The 17,224-nt window shown below is 40.3% G+C and overlaps 1 protein-coding gene across 1 annotated transcript; it reads left to right on the top strand.

The window, feature by feature from the left end:
• The first annotated feature begins 9,595 nt into the window (after positions 1 to 9,595).
• Positions 9,596 to 16,878, top strand: LOC122035022 (D-aminoacyl-tRNA deacylase-like). The gene is made up of 9 exons (XM_042594382.1): positions 9,596 to 9,760; positions 9,850 to 10,033; positions 10,112 to 10,254; positions 11,799 to 11,862; positions 13,895 to 13,947; positions 14,177 to 14,232; positions 14,306 to 14,380; positions 15,327 to 15,515; positions 16,512 to 16,878. Exons 1-9 carry the CDS (start codon positions 9,659 to 9,661, stop codon positions 16,603 to 16,605), a joined length of 960 nt encoding a protein of 319 aa, XP_042450316.1. The 5' UTR covers positions 9,596 to 9,658; the 3' UTR covers positions 16,606 to 16,878.
• Positions 16,879 to 17,224: the final 346 nt, after the last annotated feature.

Genomic DNA, 17,224 nt, shown 5'->3' with positions numbered 1-17,224 from the left:
TGGTCCTAGTAGTGAAAAACAACACTTGTAAATCATTCCTTTCTTGTTCTACTACTATTTGTGAGCCATCAACGTTGTAAGAGACTACTCCGCCCAAAGAAGATCTTCATAGTGCACTTCTCTTGCCTTGGATTAACAATCCTCTGATTGCAACCAACTAATTCTTTTTGCCTCTTTTTCTTTCTCTAATTAATTAGTTTTTTTATGCAAATGTTAGTTAATTAAACTATAAAGCTCGAGAACATTTTGTGTTTTATTTTTACAGAGCTATTCACCCCTCTCTAACTAGCCGCTAAGGGTCCTACAAGTGGTATCAAAGCGAGATTTTCTTCAGAAGGACTAACCGCCGACCGAAGCAAAATCAATCGCCGGACCAAGCCTTGTCCCACCAAAGTTTGAGGGGGGAGTTCATGCACCGGAAACTCTGAATGGATGTATTTCTAAAAACTAATTTTGAAATTCTTTTAATTATTAAATACAGTTTTATAGTTCCAAAAGATCAACAAGGTGTAGAGAAAGATGAGTATCTTTGGATGAAGAAGGAACAAAGTGATTTCATCGCCAATAGCAGAGCAGAATATCACTTGCTAAGTGTGTTGCTGCCTCAAGAAGTCAACCACATTGGAAGCTACTCGTCAACCAAAGACCACTGGGAGAAATTCCTGGAATTCCATGAAAGCACATCCGAAATGAAGCTCGAACGACGAGATCTTCTTTGAAATCAACTAACAAATATACGTCTGGAAAAAGGTAAGAAGGTAGCCCAACTACACGTGAAGATCAAGGAACTGATTATCTGATTGGTCAATCTTGGTGAAACGGTAACAAACTGGGACTCAGTATGTTACGCACTCAATGCCTTTCCCAGGACTTCAGAATGGACTTTAATAATCGACACCTACTATATCTCCAAGGATTTGGAGGTAAGTACACTAGAAGAATTATTTTTAACTTTGGAATTACACGAATTCAGATGTGTAGGATCAAGTAAAGAGTTAAGCCAGAACCTAACACTCAGAGCTACAAAAAAGGTCGAACCCGAATCAGACTCAGATCCAAAAGGAGACCAAGAAGCCTATATGGTAAGAAAATTTAGGAAATTTTTTATATCTAACAAATTTAAAGAATGCAAAACAGAAAGAATCTGAAAAACAAAAGAAATGTTCGATGCTACCAGTGTCAAAAAGAAGGACTCATAAAGGAGGACTGCCCGGAGCTCAAAAAGGAAAAACACAAGAGGCCCAAGCAAAATAAGCACAAGAATCTCAAGGCCACTTGGGATGAAAGGTCTACATCTGAGTCAAAAATAGAAGCATACACTAGTCTAGCACTGATGGCTAGCCACGAAGAACATAGCATCTCAGAAGCTAGTATCGATGAAGGGGGAGCGACTCAGATGAATGCAGCGAAACAGGGGGAGAATTAAACTTTAGATCTGACATGGTAAGTGAGGTATGCCTCTTACCACCTGATTAACTTTACTTTGGCATTAAATCAATGGTAAAATCAATGTGCAAATTGAAAACTAAAAAAGACAAGTTAAAAAATGAAAATTTAGAAATAAAAAGAATCTTAGCAAAATCATGCTTAATAGAGGAACTTGATAAATTGAAAATTGAAAATTGAAAATGCTAAGTTAAAAAAATAAATAGAAAATTTTAAAAATTCTGCATGCTCATATTCTAGATATCATCCAGGACTAAATTGGTATTTTAGATACCATCAGGGTTAAATTAGAAAGGTATCATCAAAATATGTTCCTAAAAGATACTTGATCAGTCCAGTAGGAAGAAATTTATGTTGGGTTCCCAAATCCTACTTAGAATAAATTAAAATATTTTTGAAAGCTAAAATTTAAATAAAGAAGATTAAATATTTGATTTCTTTAAAAGACTTTATCTAGAAGTGGTTGTTGTTCCAATATCCAAGAATATCTAGTGTCTCGTCACAGTCTGGAAATCAATTATTGAAATGATTGTTTAATTAACTAACTGTTAAATAGTTAACTGTTATAAAAAAACAAAAAAAAATTTACACAAAACATAGTTTTTTATGCTTAAGTTAATTTTTTTATAAATGATTGTATAACCCCTATTAAAATTTTCAGATTTTTTCAATACTTAATTTTTTTTTCAAATATGAAAAATAGATTTTTTTTTTAACTTAAACTTTAATGAATTCCTGAAAAATCGTTTATAATGTGTTGTCTTTAGACTTTGTCTTAAATTTTCTTCAAGTTAGTTTAAAATACCCCTATTTTTTAATGTGATAAAAGGGGAAGAGTTAGAAGTTAAGTTAAATGGGGAGGTATATATCTCTCAAAATATTGCATATTTACTAATTTGCAAAACTTGCAATTTAATATTCATGTCTTTAATATTAATGTAATGAAACTTGCAATTTCATTCAATGTATTTAATTTAATGTCTCTAATTTAATATCTTGTTTACCCTAACTCAACTTGGGTTGATCCACGTCAAAAAAAAGGGAGATTATAAGTACCCTATCATGGTTTTGACGTGATCAACCAAGTCAAATTAGGTTCTGTTGTTATTTTGATGTCTTGTGTCTAAGTGTGCAGGAACTTAGGAACGCAGAAAGTTGAGCGAAAGACGCAACTACTGAGAAAGATAGCACGAGAGAGAGTCGACGGGCTCGGTGCGTCCGAGGGACGAGATGCTATGGAATAGTACGTTGGCAGACGAGAAGGAAGTGCGTGACTTTTCCGAGGGACAAGAAGCCGGAACAAAAGACTGCTCGAAGGTCGGAAAATGAGTTTAGGTGAGCCCAATTCCGGATGGCCGAAATCACCCAAGTGAGCGGAGCCAAAGCGGAAGATTTGGAGCTAAGCGAGCAAAATCGGAGCGTTAGACCCGGATAAAAAAGTCAACTGAAAGTTGGCTTTCTAGCCTGGGCTACCGGACTTTAGGCGCCCGGACCAGAGTTTTATTCGAAACTCCACGTGTCGCATTTCGTTGCAATGAGGATAAAACTTTATCCCACTCTAAGCACCTAGAACCCTTCCAGGAGCCTCGACCAGGGCTATAAATATAGCTCTGGTCCCAGTAGCAAAAAACAACACTTGTAAATCATTCGTTTCTTGTTCTACTACTAGTTGTGAGTCATCAACGTTGTAAGAGGCTACTCCGCCCAAAGGAGATCTTCATAATGTGATTCTCTTGTCTTGGATTAGCAAGCCTCTTATTGTAACCAAGTAATTCTTTTTACCTCTTTTTCTTTCTCTAATTAATTAATTTCTTTTTATGCAAGTGTTAGTTAATTAAATTGTAAAGCTTGAGAAGGCTTTGCGTATTATTTTTGCAGGGATATTTACCTCTCTCTAGTCGGTCGCCAAAGGTCCTACATCCTTCAGTTTCTTAACTTGACTTTTCAAGTTGGAATTTTCTTCCTCAAGTTATTAGACTTAAGTTGAAGTTCCAGTTTAAACAGATTCAGTCAGGGAGTTTAGGTTAGTCACTTCCTTAAGGGTTGTTACCTCCTTTTGAAGTGACTTGACCCGAACGTTGGATTTGGCCAACTTTCTTAATAAGTATTCAATTAAATTTTATAATTCATCTATTTGAGTACCAGTGAACAGAGAACTTACAATGTTATTTGGCCCTTCGGAAACAGATACAGACCCTGGCTTCTTTCGAACTCTATTTCTAATTTGGCTCCAGTTTCGGACTCGGTTTCGACAACGTAAGCTTGTACTGGTAGGGCAGGGAAGCTCACTTGTTCATGTCCTTCTTTGTATGACTCTTCTGATGACTTAGACCACGTTGCCTTCAACACCTTCCTTCTTCCTTGCTTCTGGTTTCGACGTTCCGGCTTGTAGTGTCCCTTCTTGTTGTAACCATAGCAGGTAACTCCAGACTTGGCTTTCGTATTCGATTGAGTCACCTTTTTCTTATTAAGTGCTTCTAAACTAGCTTGACTAGTTCGATGATGATCTTGTCTTCTTTTGAGTCTGATTCATCTTCGTACTCAGGTTCGATCCAGTGCTTGGCTTTTGGTTCCTTCGTTTTGTTTAGACTTGCAACCAAAACAATACTTTTCTCGACCGAAGGTGTATTAGTTTGTTCATGCAATTTAAACTCTGAAAATAATTCATCTAATCTAATTAAAGAAAGATCCTTAGAAACCTTGTAAGCATCTACCATGGAAAAGATTTTTTAAGATACTCACCTCGAGATTTTTGGAGATATAGTAGGAGTCTACTATAGATGCCCATTCTAGTGTTCTTGGGAACACATTTAAGGTATACCTTAGCGTGCCCCGATTGGTTACCATTTCTCCGAGGTTTGTTAGGCTGGTGATTAGCTCCTTGATTCTTCTGTGTAGTTGAGCAACCGATTCACCTTCTTCCATTCGGAGATTGCTGATTTGGTTCTAGAGTAGATTCTGTTTTGCAAGTTTAGCTTCGGACGTACCTTTGTGTAGTTCCAGAAACTTCTCCCAAAGTTCCTTTGCTGATTCGTAGGCGCCGATTCTGTTGACTTCTTGTGGAGGTGGCACGCTCAATAGATGGAATTCGGCTCGTCCATTTATCACAAAATATGCTTGCGCCTTTTTGGTCCATTGATACTCCTCTTTGTCATTCGGTGCTACAAATCCATATTTTAATATTAATAATAAATCAAAATCAATTTTAAAAAAATACTTCCATACGTTTTTTTCAAGACGCAAATTCTCCCTCGAATTTTGGCAGGTAAATTGTCGGTCAGGCCATCATGTTAGTGTTTCAGTTGGTGGTTAGTCCTTCTGAGGTAGTTGGACTCTGAGACCACTTGTTAAGACCCTTAGCGGCCGACTTGAGGGAGGTGAATTGCCTGTCAAAGTAAAACAAACACCTTTCCCGTTCTTTCAACTCTAATTAAAAGTAACTATAATAATAAATAAAAATAACAACTTAAAAGATGAGGTACCAGATTTACTTGGTTACAATCTAGGTGATTGTTAATCGAAGACAAATGAAAACACTAAAAGAAAATCTCCTTTATTGAAGGCGGAGAAACCTCTTACACTCGTTGAAACTTAGAAAGTTACTAGGAAATTAAAACAAGAGTTGATATCTATTTCCTAGGTCCAGGGGTCTTTTTATAACCCCTGAAAAATCATTTCCGAGGCTAGAAGGCGCCTCCAGCGAGGCGCCAAAGGATAAAGCTTTATCCTTTGGCAATGGCTAAACTCAGTCTGGTCGAAGGCATCTTCCATAGGGTTGGAAGGCGTCTTCGTACTATTCATCGAAGGTGCCTTCAAGCCATGGAAGACACCTTCCATAGTGAAGGTGAGGAGGCGCCTTTAACTCCCTTTGAAGGCGCCTCTAGTAGTATTTCTAGCATTCCTTTTGCTCTTCTGCTGCTCCGATTGCCTGGGTGATCGTGGTCATCTTAGATAGGGCTTACCCCAACCCATTTCCCTGTCTTCTCCTCGAGCAGGCTTCCGGTCCGACTTCTCATCCCTTGTAACGTGGCGCACGCCCTTCTCGTCCACCTGTGGACTCTTTCGCAGCACCTCATCCCTAGGATACACCGAGCCTATCGGCTCCCTTCCCGTGCCATCCTTCTTGCTAGTTGCGTCTTTTGCTCGGCTTCTTGTGTTCATAAGTTCTTGCACACTTAAACACAAAGATCAGACATAACAGTGTCGGTGCGGTTAGCACTAACGGTCTAACTCAAGTTTTGATGAATGACAAAGTAAGTTAAGTTAGTTTCGTTGTTATCTAACACTCTAATCGAGTGTGCATGAGAAGTCCAGACAGGTTGACGGGCTGACCTGATGTCTGGCACGAAGCCCAGCTAAGTCGACGGACCGACCGGATAGCTGTCACGAAGTCCAAACGGGTCAACGGGCTGACCGAACGTTTGGCACGAAGTCCAGCTAAGTCGATGGGCTGACCGAATAGTTGGCACGAAGCCCAGAAGGGTCGAAGGGCTGACCGGACGTCTAACAGGTAAGTAAAGGTAAGTCACTGGAGGGGAGTGACTGTGAGGACGCATTCCCGGGAAGGGAATTTAGGCGTCGATCCCACTTAGAACCATTTCAGAACTCTAAGTCGAGATCTTGACTAGATTCTGATCTCGGAGAGATGAAATCTAAGTTATACTCTACTTGTTGGACTTAAAATGTGCTAACATCTTGTTTTGCAGGGTATATACATCATATGTTTGCCTCTGGACTAACGTTTTCTTACAGGAAGGAAGCTCTTGGAAAACTGGGGTCCGGGTGCCCGGGATGGTTCCGGGCGCCCGGAGGTCCGGGCGCCCGGGAGGGATCCGGGCTCCTGGGAGGCGAAATTCTATCCCAACGTCGTATCGCCAAGTGGAACTCACTGATTGGCTCAGCTACGTCACATCCAGGGCGCCCTGAAGGTTCTAGGTGCCCCGAACCTCATATATAAGGAGGGTCAAGGCTGGAGTCAGATACAACAACTCTCAATTCGATCTCTGGTGCTCCTGCGATGCTGCTGACAACGCTCTGCTTTTTTATTCTTCATTTTTGTCAGTATTATTTTCTTTATTAGCATTCGTGTACTTTAAATTGTAAACATTTTCGAATTGCTAGTGAATTTCCCATCAAAAGCATCCTCATATGCGGGCCTTGGAGTAGGAGTCGACACAGGCTCCGAACCAACTAAAAAACTTACTTGTGTCACTTCTTTTTTTTGTTCATTCTTTTTCCACTGAGCACTTACTCTACGAAAATTTTAAATTCAATATTCACCCCCTCTATCGAACGCTTACGATCCAACAAACAGGACCTAACTTAACCTGGTTGATCACATCAAAACTACCATGGGGTTCCAATATATAGTTTACAGGGACCTAGGAGTAATTAGAGAGAAAGAGGAGGGCAGTTTAGTCATTAAACTATTTAGGGCTTATTAGGTGCCACTATTCATCTGAGAGAGGGGGCTTGAGTGTTCCTTCGTGTTTGGGTACGCTGCCACCATGAATTGAGATGGAGGGAGAACTTCTTCTTGGCTTCGCACGCCGCCACCCCGAGGACCAGCGACACTAGTCTCTGCACACCCGTCGTCGCTCATGACGCCGTCAACGTCCACTCCGGAGCCATCCTCCCTCCTTTGTTCTCCCTCCCTCTCCCCTCTCCTCCTCTCGACGAAGCTGCCTCTAAGCCACCTTCTTCCTTCAATCCACTGCCAATAGAAGAAGGAAAGTCATCTTCTTGGCAAGGGGTCACCACCTCTGAGGAGGAGAGAGGACTTTAGGTTCTTCCGTGGTCGAGAAAGCCCCGCATGACACTACACTGGCACCACCTCGGCCTCTCCTATGACGTCATCTTTGCCGCTTCCTACCTCTTCTCTTGCTCGCGCGAGCACATGCCACCATCTCACGAGATCACCATCGCCACCACCACGATGAGGAGTCCTTACAGCTGCCTCCCTAGCTCCGGTGCCTCCTTCTTCCCTGTTATTCGTGTCACTGGTGTCGTTATAGTATAGGCTAGCAGCTCCTTCGTTGCTAAGCCTCTGTGAATAGCCCTGAGCTATCGGCCCGACACAATAGCTCCTTCCCCCAACTGTTATTTCTCGATCTGCCACCTCTGACGTAGCCATCGGCTGCCACTTTCCAGGATGCCATAGCACCGCCTCTCTTGCCGCTGTCGAATCCGACCACTCGACACCCTCGTCTCTCAGAGTCTTAGCCACTATTTTGTTTCAGCCATCGAGCCATTGTTATGTTCCAGTTTCGTGCCAATGTGGTGTTCCGGCCTTCGTGTCATTATTACTATTCGACCTGTGTGTCGTATTGTATTTCGGTCTGCACGCCATTGTCACAGCCCGACCTACCTGCCGCTGTCATCTCCCCGCATGCGTGCCAATATCTTATCCCGGCCTGCTGCCGAGGTCATATCTCGGTTTACATGTTGCTGGTAGGTCTCGACCTGCATGTCGTCTTCTGAATCCAGGTCGCATTAAGCTCTGTGCCACCAAACCCAGTTCCACATCTGACTCCCGTTCATTTACTATTCTGGGTCACGACAACTCGAGCAGCGTCCGGATCAGCTCATTGATCCACCTGAGGGTGCCACCCGGGCTAGGGTACGTTCTCCATTCTTATTCTATACGTATTTCATTATTATACGTCTTAGCCTGTTTCTTATATATATTCATTGGATCTGCCTCGAGCATCGGGGTACCAGAGGTCGGGAGGACCCGATCGCTGGCTGCAGGTAGCGTTGACTAGAGGATGACTTGGTTAACATAGAAGCCATCTGAGTATACCCCTTTCGGGAAATCGCGATTCAGTCAACATTCCATCCACCTCACCCGGTGGTCCATCTGACTCAGATTCTGGACAGGATCACTGTATTTGGGTGGAGCCGAGGGATAGGGAGGGAAAGTAAATAATGAGAAGTGGAACTTTTAACTTTGTTTAGGAAGGAGTGAGTTAAGGAGGTGAAGGAAAAGGAAGGATAAGCGTTAGCCTCAATGAGGGGAAAAGATGTGTTTAGATCCTCTGGTCCTTAATCGCTTGTCCCCTCCTAGTCCCTTTCGCAATTTGCATGTCGGATCACGGTCAAAATCCAGCCAAAATTGGTTGCGATCTCCTCTAGATTCACCTTCCCACTAGGTTGTAGTTTGAGTCGAGCCAGGCAGCCAGAGGCAGCTAGCGGTGGGCGGAATGTATGACGCCGAGCAAGAGGGCGTCTTGCCCATCGCTGGCAACCTTCAGTCGCCTAGCTCGACTCAAACTATAACCTGAGTGGGAAGGTGAATATAGGGGAGATCGTAACCAATTTTAGTCAGATTTCGATCGTGATTCGATATATAAATTATGGAAGGGACCAGGAGAGGACCAGTGATTGCGCATCAGAGGATCTGAACTCGAAAAAGATGTCGAATTCCTTACACCCCAAAATGAAGTGTAAGGAAGGAAAGGGAAATCCAAAAAAAAAAATTATTCTAATTTTATCCTTATCTCGACCCGTCGACACTGATGTTGCCTTTTTGGGGTGAAGCATCGCAAGGGTGATGACATCGACGTTTGACGTCGACATCGATTACAGTGGAGGGGTGACGCCGACGCCTACAACTTGCAGAGAGGACACACGAAGCGACAATGATGACAAAACAGCAAACCACGGATAGCGTTGATCATCGATCGTTGGCAAGCAGTAAACAGTGGAGGAGGTGATCCAACGATGACGACTTATAGAAGGGACGCGTAAACTGACAATATCACTGACAAAACAGGGATGACAAGTACGCTAGTGATGAAACATGAGCTTAATCCATCTATGAAAAAAAATGATTGGCAAGGTAAAAACTATAACTTTAATTTTTTAATAATTAATTAATTTAAATAATTTCTAACTTAAAATAAATAGTTTAATTAAACTTTCTTAGACCCCTGTTAGAATTGAATTGAAGATAATTTTATTATTTTATATATTTACTCTTTCCTTCCAATCTCTTCCTTAAAAATAAATAAATCTAAATACTTTACTTCTCGTCTCATTAATAAACCTTCTATTATTCAATCCTGTTGGGTTTTTTTATCATTTTCATATGGCTGAGAAATAATATTATAATATCTATGAACAAAAGCCCCCCAGAATGTATCTTTCCTCACTAAAACGTCCTTTCCTTTCCGTGTCTCGCTTCTCCTTCCTGCGATCGATCCACGACGCCATGGTGACCCTCGTCGTCGCCACCACCGCCGACCCGGCTTCCGTCGGCCCCGCCTCCGCCTTCCTTGCCATGCCTGGATGGAACCCCGGCCCGTCCATCGCGGTACCGACCTTTTCCCGTCGCCATCTCTGTCCTTCTCACATCGTTGTGGTTTGTTTTTCTTGAACCCCGATCGCACGGCGTAAATGCAGGCCGGGATGGAGAGCTTCTCTAACGGGGCTGTGAGGCTTCTGAAGCACGAGAGCAGCATCATCGCGGAGGACGACCTGGATCGGCGGTGGGAGGAGGCCACTGGAGAGACCGTCGACGAGGTCATCTTCCTTAGTCGACACACTGCCGTGTCCAATCGCCCCGCTCTCACCGTTCACCCTATCGGTAGTTCGCAGCTTCGAACACTCCGTCGTAGGAAATTAACTGCTACCTTTTTTTATTTTGATTATATTTGTCTTGAAGGTGTGCCTCACATATGCGAGGGCGAGCATCTTCCTCAGGGAGGGCGCCCCGGTTGGGCGGGGCTGCCGAGTCCAAGGATAGGCCCTTGGCTCCGGCTCATGAAGAAGATAGCTGAAGCTCATGGTCTAATCCCCGAATTTGAGGTAAGTTCTACTTCACATAGCTAAATGTATTACTAACTCAATTCTGTCAATTTATTTTTGAAACTGGTATCGAGAAGGGAGAGGTAAGCTGGCTGAAATATATTAACAGCAAAAAATTAAGTATGATCTTGAATAAACAAGGAAAAGGGAAGAAAGAAAACTAGGAAAGGTACTATCTTTGCGTGAACAAATTACAAAGTCACAAATATGATTGATGTTGTCCGAAAGCGGGAAGGTAGAAAGTTGGGGATGTGTGGCTTCGTTGATCGACTGTAGACCTCGCTCCGCTTTGCAAAACAGGTAACGTCAGTGCCGAGCCAGGGAAGAGGTCCCTGACATTGACCTTCCGACGCTCAAGTCAGTCACCGGAACTATAAAAGAAGTGAAACAACAGTAGAATTAGCGCAAACAACGAATAATGCGTATCTCCGTCGATGATGGACCCCCTTTATATAGAGTCTTGGTGGGCGACGTGCACACTTCTCGAGGCATGGGCGTGTTCTCCAATATGTCCTATGAAAAGACTTGTTAGGAAAGTACCTCTGACACCATATCTTAATAGTATCCCTGACAAGACAGTAGAAGCTTCAGCTCTACGACCCGCCTGTCGACTATGCCTTGTGTCAACGACACTATCTCCCAAAAGGATGTCGAGAGATACTACAGTGATCAAGTTGCTTGGCCAAGCGAGGTAGCCGCTCGGCCGGGACTCCGCTCCGTCCATGGCCAGGCCCTGCTGCTTGACTGAGCGGGGTAGCTGCTCGGCCGGGACTCCTCCGCTCTGTCGGCCTCAGTTGCTCTTCCTTATTGTGACTGTGTAGTAACATGCCCTCTCCCGTTCAGACAAGCTATCCGTTCTCCTTTAGCATCTTGTTGTTCCGTACTGAGCGTCGACTGTCTTACATATCATCCCGAGCTGGACGGGTGGTCTGCTCAGACATGTCTCCAGCCGGTCAGGCCTTGACTGACCCGACCGACCGTTACAATTGTCCTCCGTTTGGCCCTTTGACACCCTGGCATTGATCATCTTGACTTTGACCTCTACCTTGGTAGTTGACCCCGTGCCAAGTGGGCCTCCCTCTATTGCCGCATCAATGATAAAAGGAAAGAGACTTAGGAATTGGGTGAGGTTGAACAAAGTCTCACATATATGTAAAAGAGACTTATGTCAACCAGACACTTTTATTGTGTGACCAAGGGTGCAATTTGCTTCTTTTTTGCTGTTGGTTTTTGATTATCAGACCGATTGCAGTTTTTAGGTATGAAATATATTGGTGCGGAATTATAAGACTGCAGCTTCTTGCACCTTACCCAAACACCTGGTCGAATGCCTATTAATTTAAGAGTTGTTATTTAAATTAATAAAGTTATCTTATAGGAAATTGTTGATGCTGAAATTTAGTATGATTAAATGAAAGGTAATTATGCTGTTGAGATGAAGAGCAGACCAGATCAATGTCTAGGTGTTTGACTGATTTGGTGTAAACTTTTTCTCATGTTATCTGGATTCTTTCCTCATGATGTTTTGTGTGGTTTGTTTGTAGATAACATTGGAAGCAACTCATCATGGGCCGTTGGTTAGCACACCAACCATGTTTTTGGAGATTGGTAATATGTTTTACTCATGTTTAATTATTATTATTATTGTTATCATTATTACTACTATTACTCCTACTATTATCTGAAATGATAGCTTACTTGATCACTAAAGAAAGCTAATTCAATTAATATTGTATACATGTTAAACACTAATACATTTGGAGAGTTTGTCACTGAAAGTGAGTCATATACATTCTATATGAGTAGAACAATGTACTTAAGAAAAATACATAATTTCATCAAGGTGTTCCTCAACAATTGACTGTGACAGAGATTTGATTTTATTTATATGGTATTGGTCTTCTCAGTTTTTGACCATGTGTCATCTAGTTGCCATTGGTTATTTGTTTTGTTCCATTCAACAGTCTGTATAGACCCTGTGTGATTGTATTGGCACGTTCAGTGTTTGGGAATCTGGATAAACTGGAAATGGAATTTAATCACTTTATCTGTTATGACAAATGCAAATATGTGTTAATGAGTTGGTAGAAGGAGACTTAGTAGACATCACATTGATAAAAGTAGCATTGTATGTTCCTTGTAACAATTTGTTTTTCTATTAGTTATTTTTTGTCAAATAAATAGAGTGTTGAGAAAAATTGAAATTTTACTCTCATTCTAGTTTACTTCCATATAGGGAGTTGTAGTCTAATGAGGAGAATTTAGAAGCCTTAAACAAGTGGACTACCATTAACTTAGATTGAGGCACTTTTGGTCAATAGTTGGGTCTTGTAAGTTGATTGGTCATTACTCTTTGGATAGATTGTTCACTTTTTGGTGTCAGAGTAGAGCTAGTCCTCAATTTGTGAGGCTCAGAAGAATAAACTACCAATGACTTGGCTTAAGCAATTCGTGTCCTTAGTTGGGCCTATTAAGTTAATGGCTCATTGTTTGGGTTGATTGTTACTGTCATCTTATCCCGCATCATCACTAGTTGGGTCTCGTAAGTTGATTGGCCATTACTCTTTGGATAGCTTGTTCACTTTTTGGTGGCAGAGTAGTGCTAGTCTTAAATTTGTGAGGCTCAGAAGAATAAACTACCAATGACTTGGCTTAAGCAATTCGTGTCCGTAGTTGGGCCTATTAAGTTAATGGCTCACTGTTTGGGTTGATTGTTAGTGTCATCTTATCCCGCATCATCACTAGTTGGGTCTCGTAAGTTGATTGGCCATTACTCTTTGGATAGCTTGTTCACTTTTTGGTGGCAGAGTAGTGCTAGTCTTAAATTTGTGAGGCTCAGAAGAATAAACTACCAATGACTTGGCTTAAGCAATTCGTGTCCGTAGTTGGGCCTATTAAGTTAATGGCTCACTGTTTGGGTTGATTGTGACTGTCATCTTATCCTGCATCATCACTAGTTGGGTCTTGTAAGTTGATTGGTCATTACTCTTGGTGTCAGAGTAGAGCTAGTCCTAAATTTGTGAGGCTCAGAAGAATAAACTACCAATGACTTGGCTTAAGCAATTCGTGTCCTTAGTTGGGCCTCTTAAGTTAATGGCTCACTGTTTGGGTTGATTGTTACTGTCATCTTATCCTGCATCATCACTAGATTATTTTTTGTTTTTGGTGTGAATTAATTTCAGTTATTCCTTTTGTGTTTGTGTCCTTATTGCATTCTCGGTCACCTTGTTTTCACCTCCCATGCTACCTATCTTCTAGACCACTTTTTGTGCATTATCAGTGCATAATCACGTGCATTATCACTGCCTACTTGTAGGCACCCACTGCTTCCATGCAATGCTATCTAATTTCTAGATCACTTTTATAATTATACACATATTTTTGGTTTGTGCCTATTCTCCTGTGTTTAGCTTTAGCAGGATATAAATATCCTAGAAAAAGTTAGCCTGTTTTTTTTTTTTTTTCCCAAGTGACTGTTTAAAAATCTATTTATTCGGTCATGGCAATTTCTAATACATTTATTCATTCTTTTGTTACGAGTGTGGATAAATTGATTTTTTTTTAATTAATTCTTTCTCCTTGCTGCACATCACAATAAAGAGCCAGCTGATTTTCTGTTTGCTTGTTTAAATTATCACAGGGAGCACAGAGGAGTACTGGGGGAGGCAAGATGCTGCCCAGGCTATTGCTTTAGTAAGTAAAATTTACTTAAGCCTTCACAAGATCTGCTCAATATTCCCAAAAGAGAGAATAAATCTTAAAACTCCTCTTAAAACTCTCTATTTTAGTTTCTTTAATGAGGTTGCTTTTTTTCCCTTTACTTTGCACATAGTTGTTGACCTAATTTAGCGTTTGTCTTATTGTTATTGATTTGAATGTACTGTTAATTGCTTTAGCAATAATTTTGACCTTGTATTTTCAGGTTCTTTGGGAAGGACTTGGGCTTCAAGGAGGTGCTTCTATAGGAAACTGGGGCAGGTACCTTGTGTTCATAGTACATGGTACACTTTTGTTAACTATATGCAACAGATATGATCTTCCAATGATGCAGAAACAACAACGGAGACAAAGTCCTTTTCGGGATAGGAGGTGGTCATTATGTGCCTCGCCATATGGATATTGTTTGGTAGGCAAACATTCTAAGCTTGTGAACCACTCAGCCACCTGCTTAAAATTGTCATGGTTGTGACTTGCTCAATAAAAGTACAATAATTGATCACATATCTTTTCAAAGTTCAACCATTACTTATGTTGGATGAGTACAAATATGATTTTTTTTTTCTGTTTTATTTCCGTGACTGTAATAGAGCAAACTTACTGAAATTTTTATCTGGAGGTCTTTCAGAGCATGTCCTTGAGATCGTAAATAAGTTTCACTAATCACATTCATTGTCTTTCAGAAATGTTCAATACTTTAAATAAGTTCCTAGTTAGAAATGCTCACTGATCATATTCCTTTGATGCAAGTTCAGTAATCACATTCATTGTCTAGCAGAAATGTTCCCAATACTCAATAGTCCTTTTCTTAATATGCTCAAATCAGAAAAAAAGAATGTTCCCAATTTCTTTCATGAGCTTATGCCACTTTGATCACAATTTTGGCTATGAGAACTAAATCTTGCAAAATCACTGATCATCTGCACTGAAGATTACATGATTTCTCTATTTGAGCCATTCTTTTTAGTCTCGAATATTGCTAACTGATAACCATTACTTCCTAAATAAAGTTCTTTTGGTGACTTCTCTTTGTAATGCACTAGAACGCTGTTGTTTGCTAAGAATTTTAGACTCCATACTAAGATTCAATCTATTCCGATGCATGCTTATTTACAGCACAAGATTTGACTAAATCCTTGGGAAGTTTGGATAGCTGATTCTATGTCTAACTATAGCATGGCTCACTAATGCCCCAATTATTTGGCGTTGGCTAGACAAATCTTTCCCATCCCCGAGTTTTATGTCTAGTTAAAGGAAGGGCACTTAAAGTTTAGGTCTCTTGTTGCTGTTTAATTTGCATACTGCACACTAATGGATCTTAGTATTTTACTAACACACGATATGAAATGAATCAGGAAAGATGGTGTTTGGGTAGGCCACTTGCTATCCGGATATTCTTTACCATTGGAAGATCCTAAGCAGAAAAATGGAGAAAATGGCAAAAACGAAATCGGTGGAGCATGGAAACAGTCAATAAAAGTTTCATATGAGGCTACAAAGGCAGCTTTTCCTGGAGCAGAAATCATAGCACATCTAGATCAGAAGTAAGTGCCTTTCTCTGATATCAACTATCCTGCTGATTGCTCTCTTTATCCTTTTTCTTTTTCGCTGATGGGGGCTTGTTCTTTACCGGCTCTATCAGTTTTATGTCTTTCGATGGTTAAGTGGTGCGGCCAGGTTTTTATAACTTGAGTTCGGTGTGTTCTAGTGTTTGATGATGCTTTGGTTAAGGCCATGTTTCTTTAAAACCCAATGTGATCAGCCCGTTGAGCCGACTAACTCAGTAACTGAATGTCAATCCAGTCTGGTTTCCAGTAAAAATCAGGGAGGACAAAACCCTGTAGAAACCTGCAGATTGCGAACTCCGCGTCGATTAGAATTGGGTGCCCGAGATGGCCCATTCCGTGCTAGTTGACTTCTCTAGTTTTAGGAAAATAATTATTGTTGCTTTGCAATGCTTTAGTAATGAGTTCATTTTGGGCAAAAATTAAAAGGGCACCCTTTTTATTGGAAACAACCTCTTACAAAAAGCAAGGTAAATTTGTGTACAATGGATCATTCCTTGGGACTTCGTATGGCGGGAGCTTCGTGTATCGGACTGTTTTTTTTTTATGGATTCATAATTACTACACAATTATAGTAGCTATAATCTTATAACTACTGCTATATAATGTTGACCAATATTTACTAGAAAATGAAGTATTTACATTGTAACAATTACTATTCACAGTTATTATAATATAATATTGATTAGAGATAAAATGTACATATTGTAGCACATATGAATTGTAATACTAGAATACAGCGATACTAGTGTTGATCAGAGTTGAAAGCGATACTAGTGTTGATCAGAGTTGAAATGTTTATGTTGTAACAATTGTTAATCATCTGCTATAAAAACACTGAATAAGGATTTTTTGGATGAGATATGATAAATGAAAAAAAGAAACCCTTTGACGATTCTAATAAAAGAGGCACCTTCTTATTTTTGCCCTTCTTTTTAATCCTATTTTATTGGATCTAATATTTAAGAACTACAGGAGTTTCAAAGGCTGGCAGAAGAATGCAATCACAAGCTATTTGACAGAGCAGAATATAAAGATAGGAAAACCACAAGATTTCTCGACAAAATAACTTCCCCGCTATGTTGTTCAGTGCAACATTTTTGCCAATTTTGTGATCATTATCCCTTTTGTATCATTCATATACATGGTTCAAGATACCATACACGGCCCCACAATACAAGTGGGATAACAATACATGGTTCAAGTTTGTGATTAAGTATGAAAAGTAGATAAGATTTTTTGACCAACATTTATTGTGGTTAGAATATTTTATCCTATTTTCTCATACACATGCAACTTTGACATTTAGTAATAACATTTTAAAAGAGTAATTTGTTTGTTAGTTTTTGTGCGTTAATTCTATTTTGATATTCAATTTTTTCATGACAAAAATTTAATTAAGTGACCAGGAGAGTTTTTTTCAAAGAAAAATTAGATTTTGATAAAATTAATGGAGAGGATTTAACTGACTAATTAAATAAAAATGGTTTTAGGTGGCAAAAAAATTAAAGGTAGACTTGATGAAGACCAATAAATAAATAACAACAATAATCAAGTCTTCTTCTATTAGATGAAATTGACTATATGAATTTTTTTACGTCATTAAACTTTATCTCCTACTATATTATCATCTATATTTAAATAAATTTTATCTTATTTTATTATTGCTAACTAAGTCTTTTTTGGTC

The sequence above is a fragment of the Zingiber officinale genome, chromosome 11B, assembly GCF_018446385.1.
Source record: "Zingiber officinale cultivar Zhangliang chromosome 11B, Zo_v1.1, whole genome shotgun sequence".
NCBI classification, from domain to species: domain Eukaryota; kingdom Viridiplantae; phylum Streptophyta; class Magnoliopsida; order Zingiberales; family Zingiberaceae; genus Zingiber; species Zingiber officinale.
The sequence above is the reverse complement of the archived record's forward strand: the minus strand, read 5'-3'. Positions and strand labels throughout refer to the sequence as shown.

Bases quoted from the DNA above. Each gene is read 5' to 3' on its own strand.
- LOC122035022 (XM_042594382.1), top strand. From the start codon at position 9,659: ATGGTGACCCTCGTCGTCGCCACCACCGCCGACCCGGCTTCCGTCGGC. The intron at 10,034-10,111 runs GTAGTTCGCAGC...TTTGTCTTGAAG, and splicing joins TCTCACCGTTCACCCTATCG to GTGTGCCTCACATATGCGAG. The intron at 14,233-14,305 runs GTACCTTGTGTT...CCAATGATGCAG, and splicing joins TCTATAGGAAACTGGGGCAG to AAACAACAACGGAGACAAAG.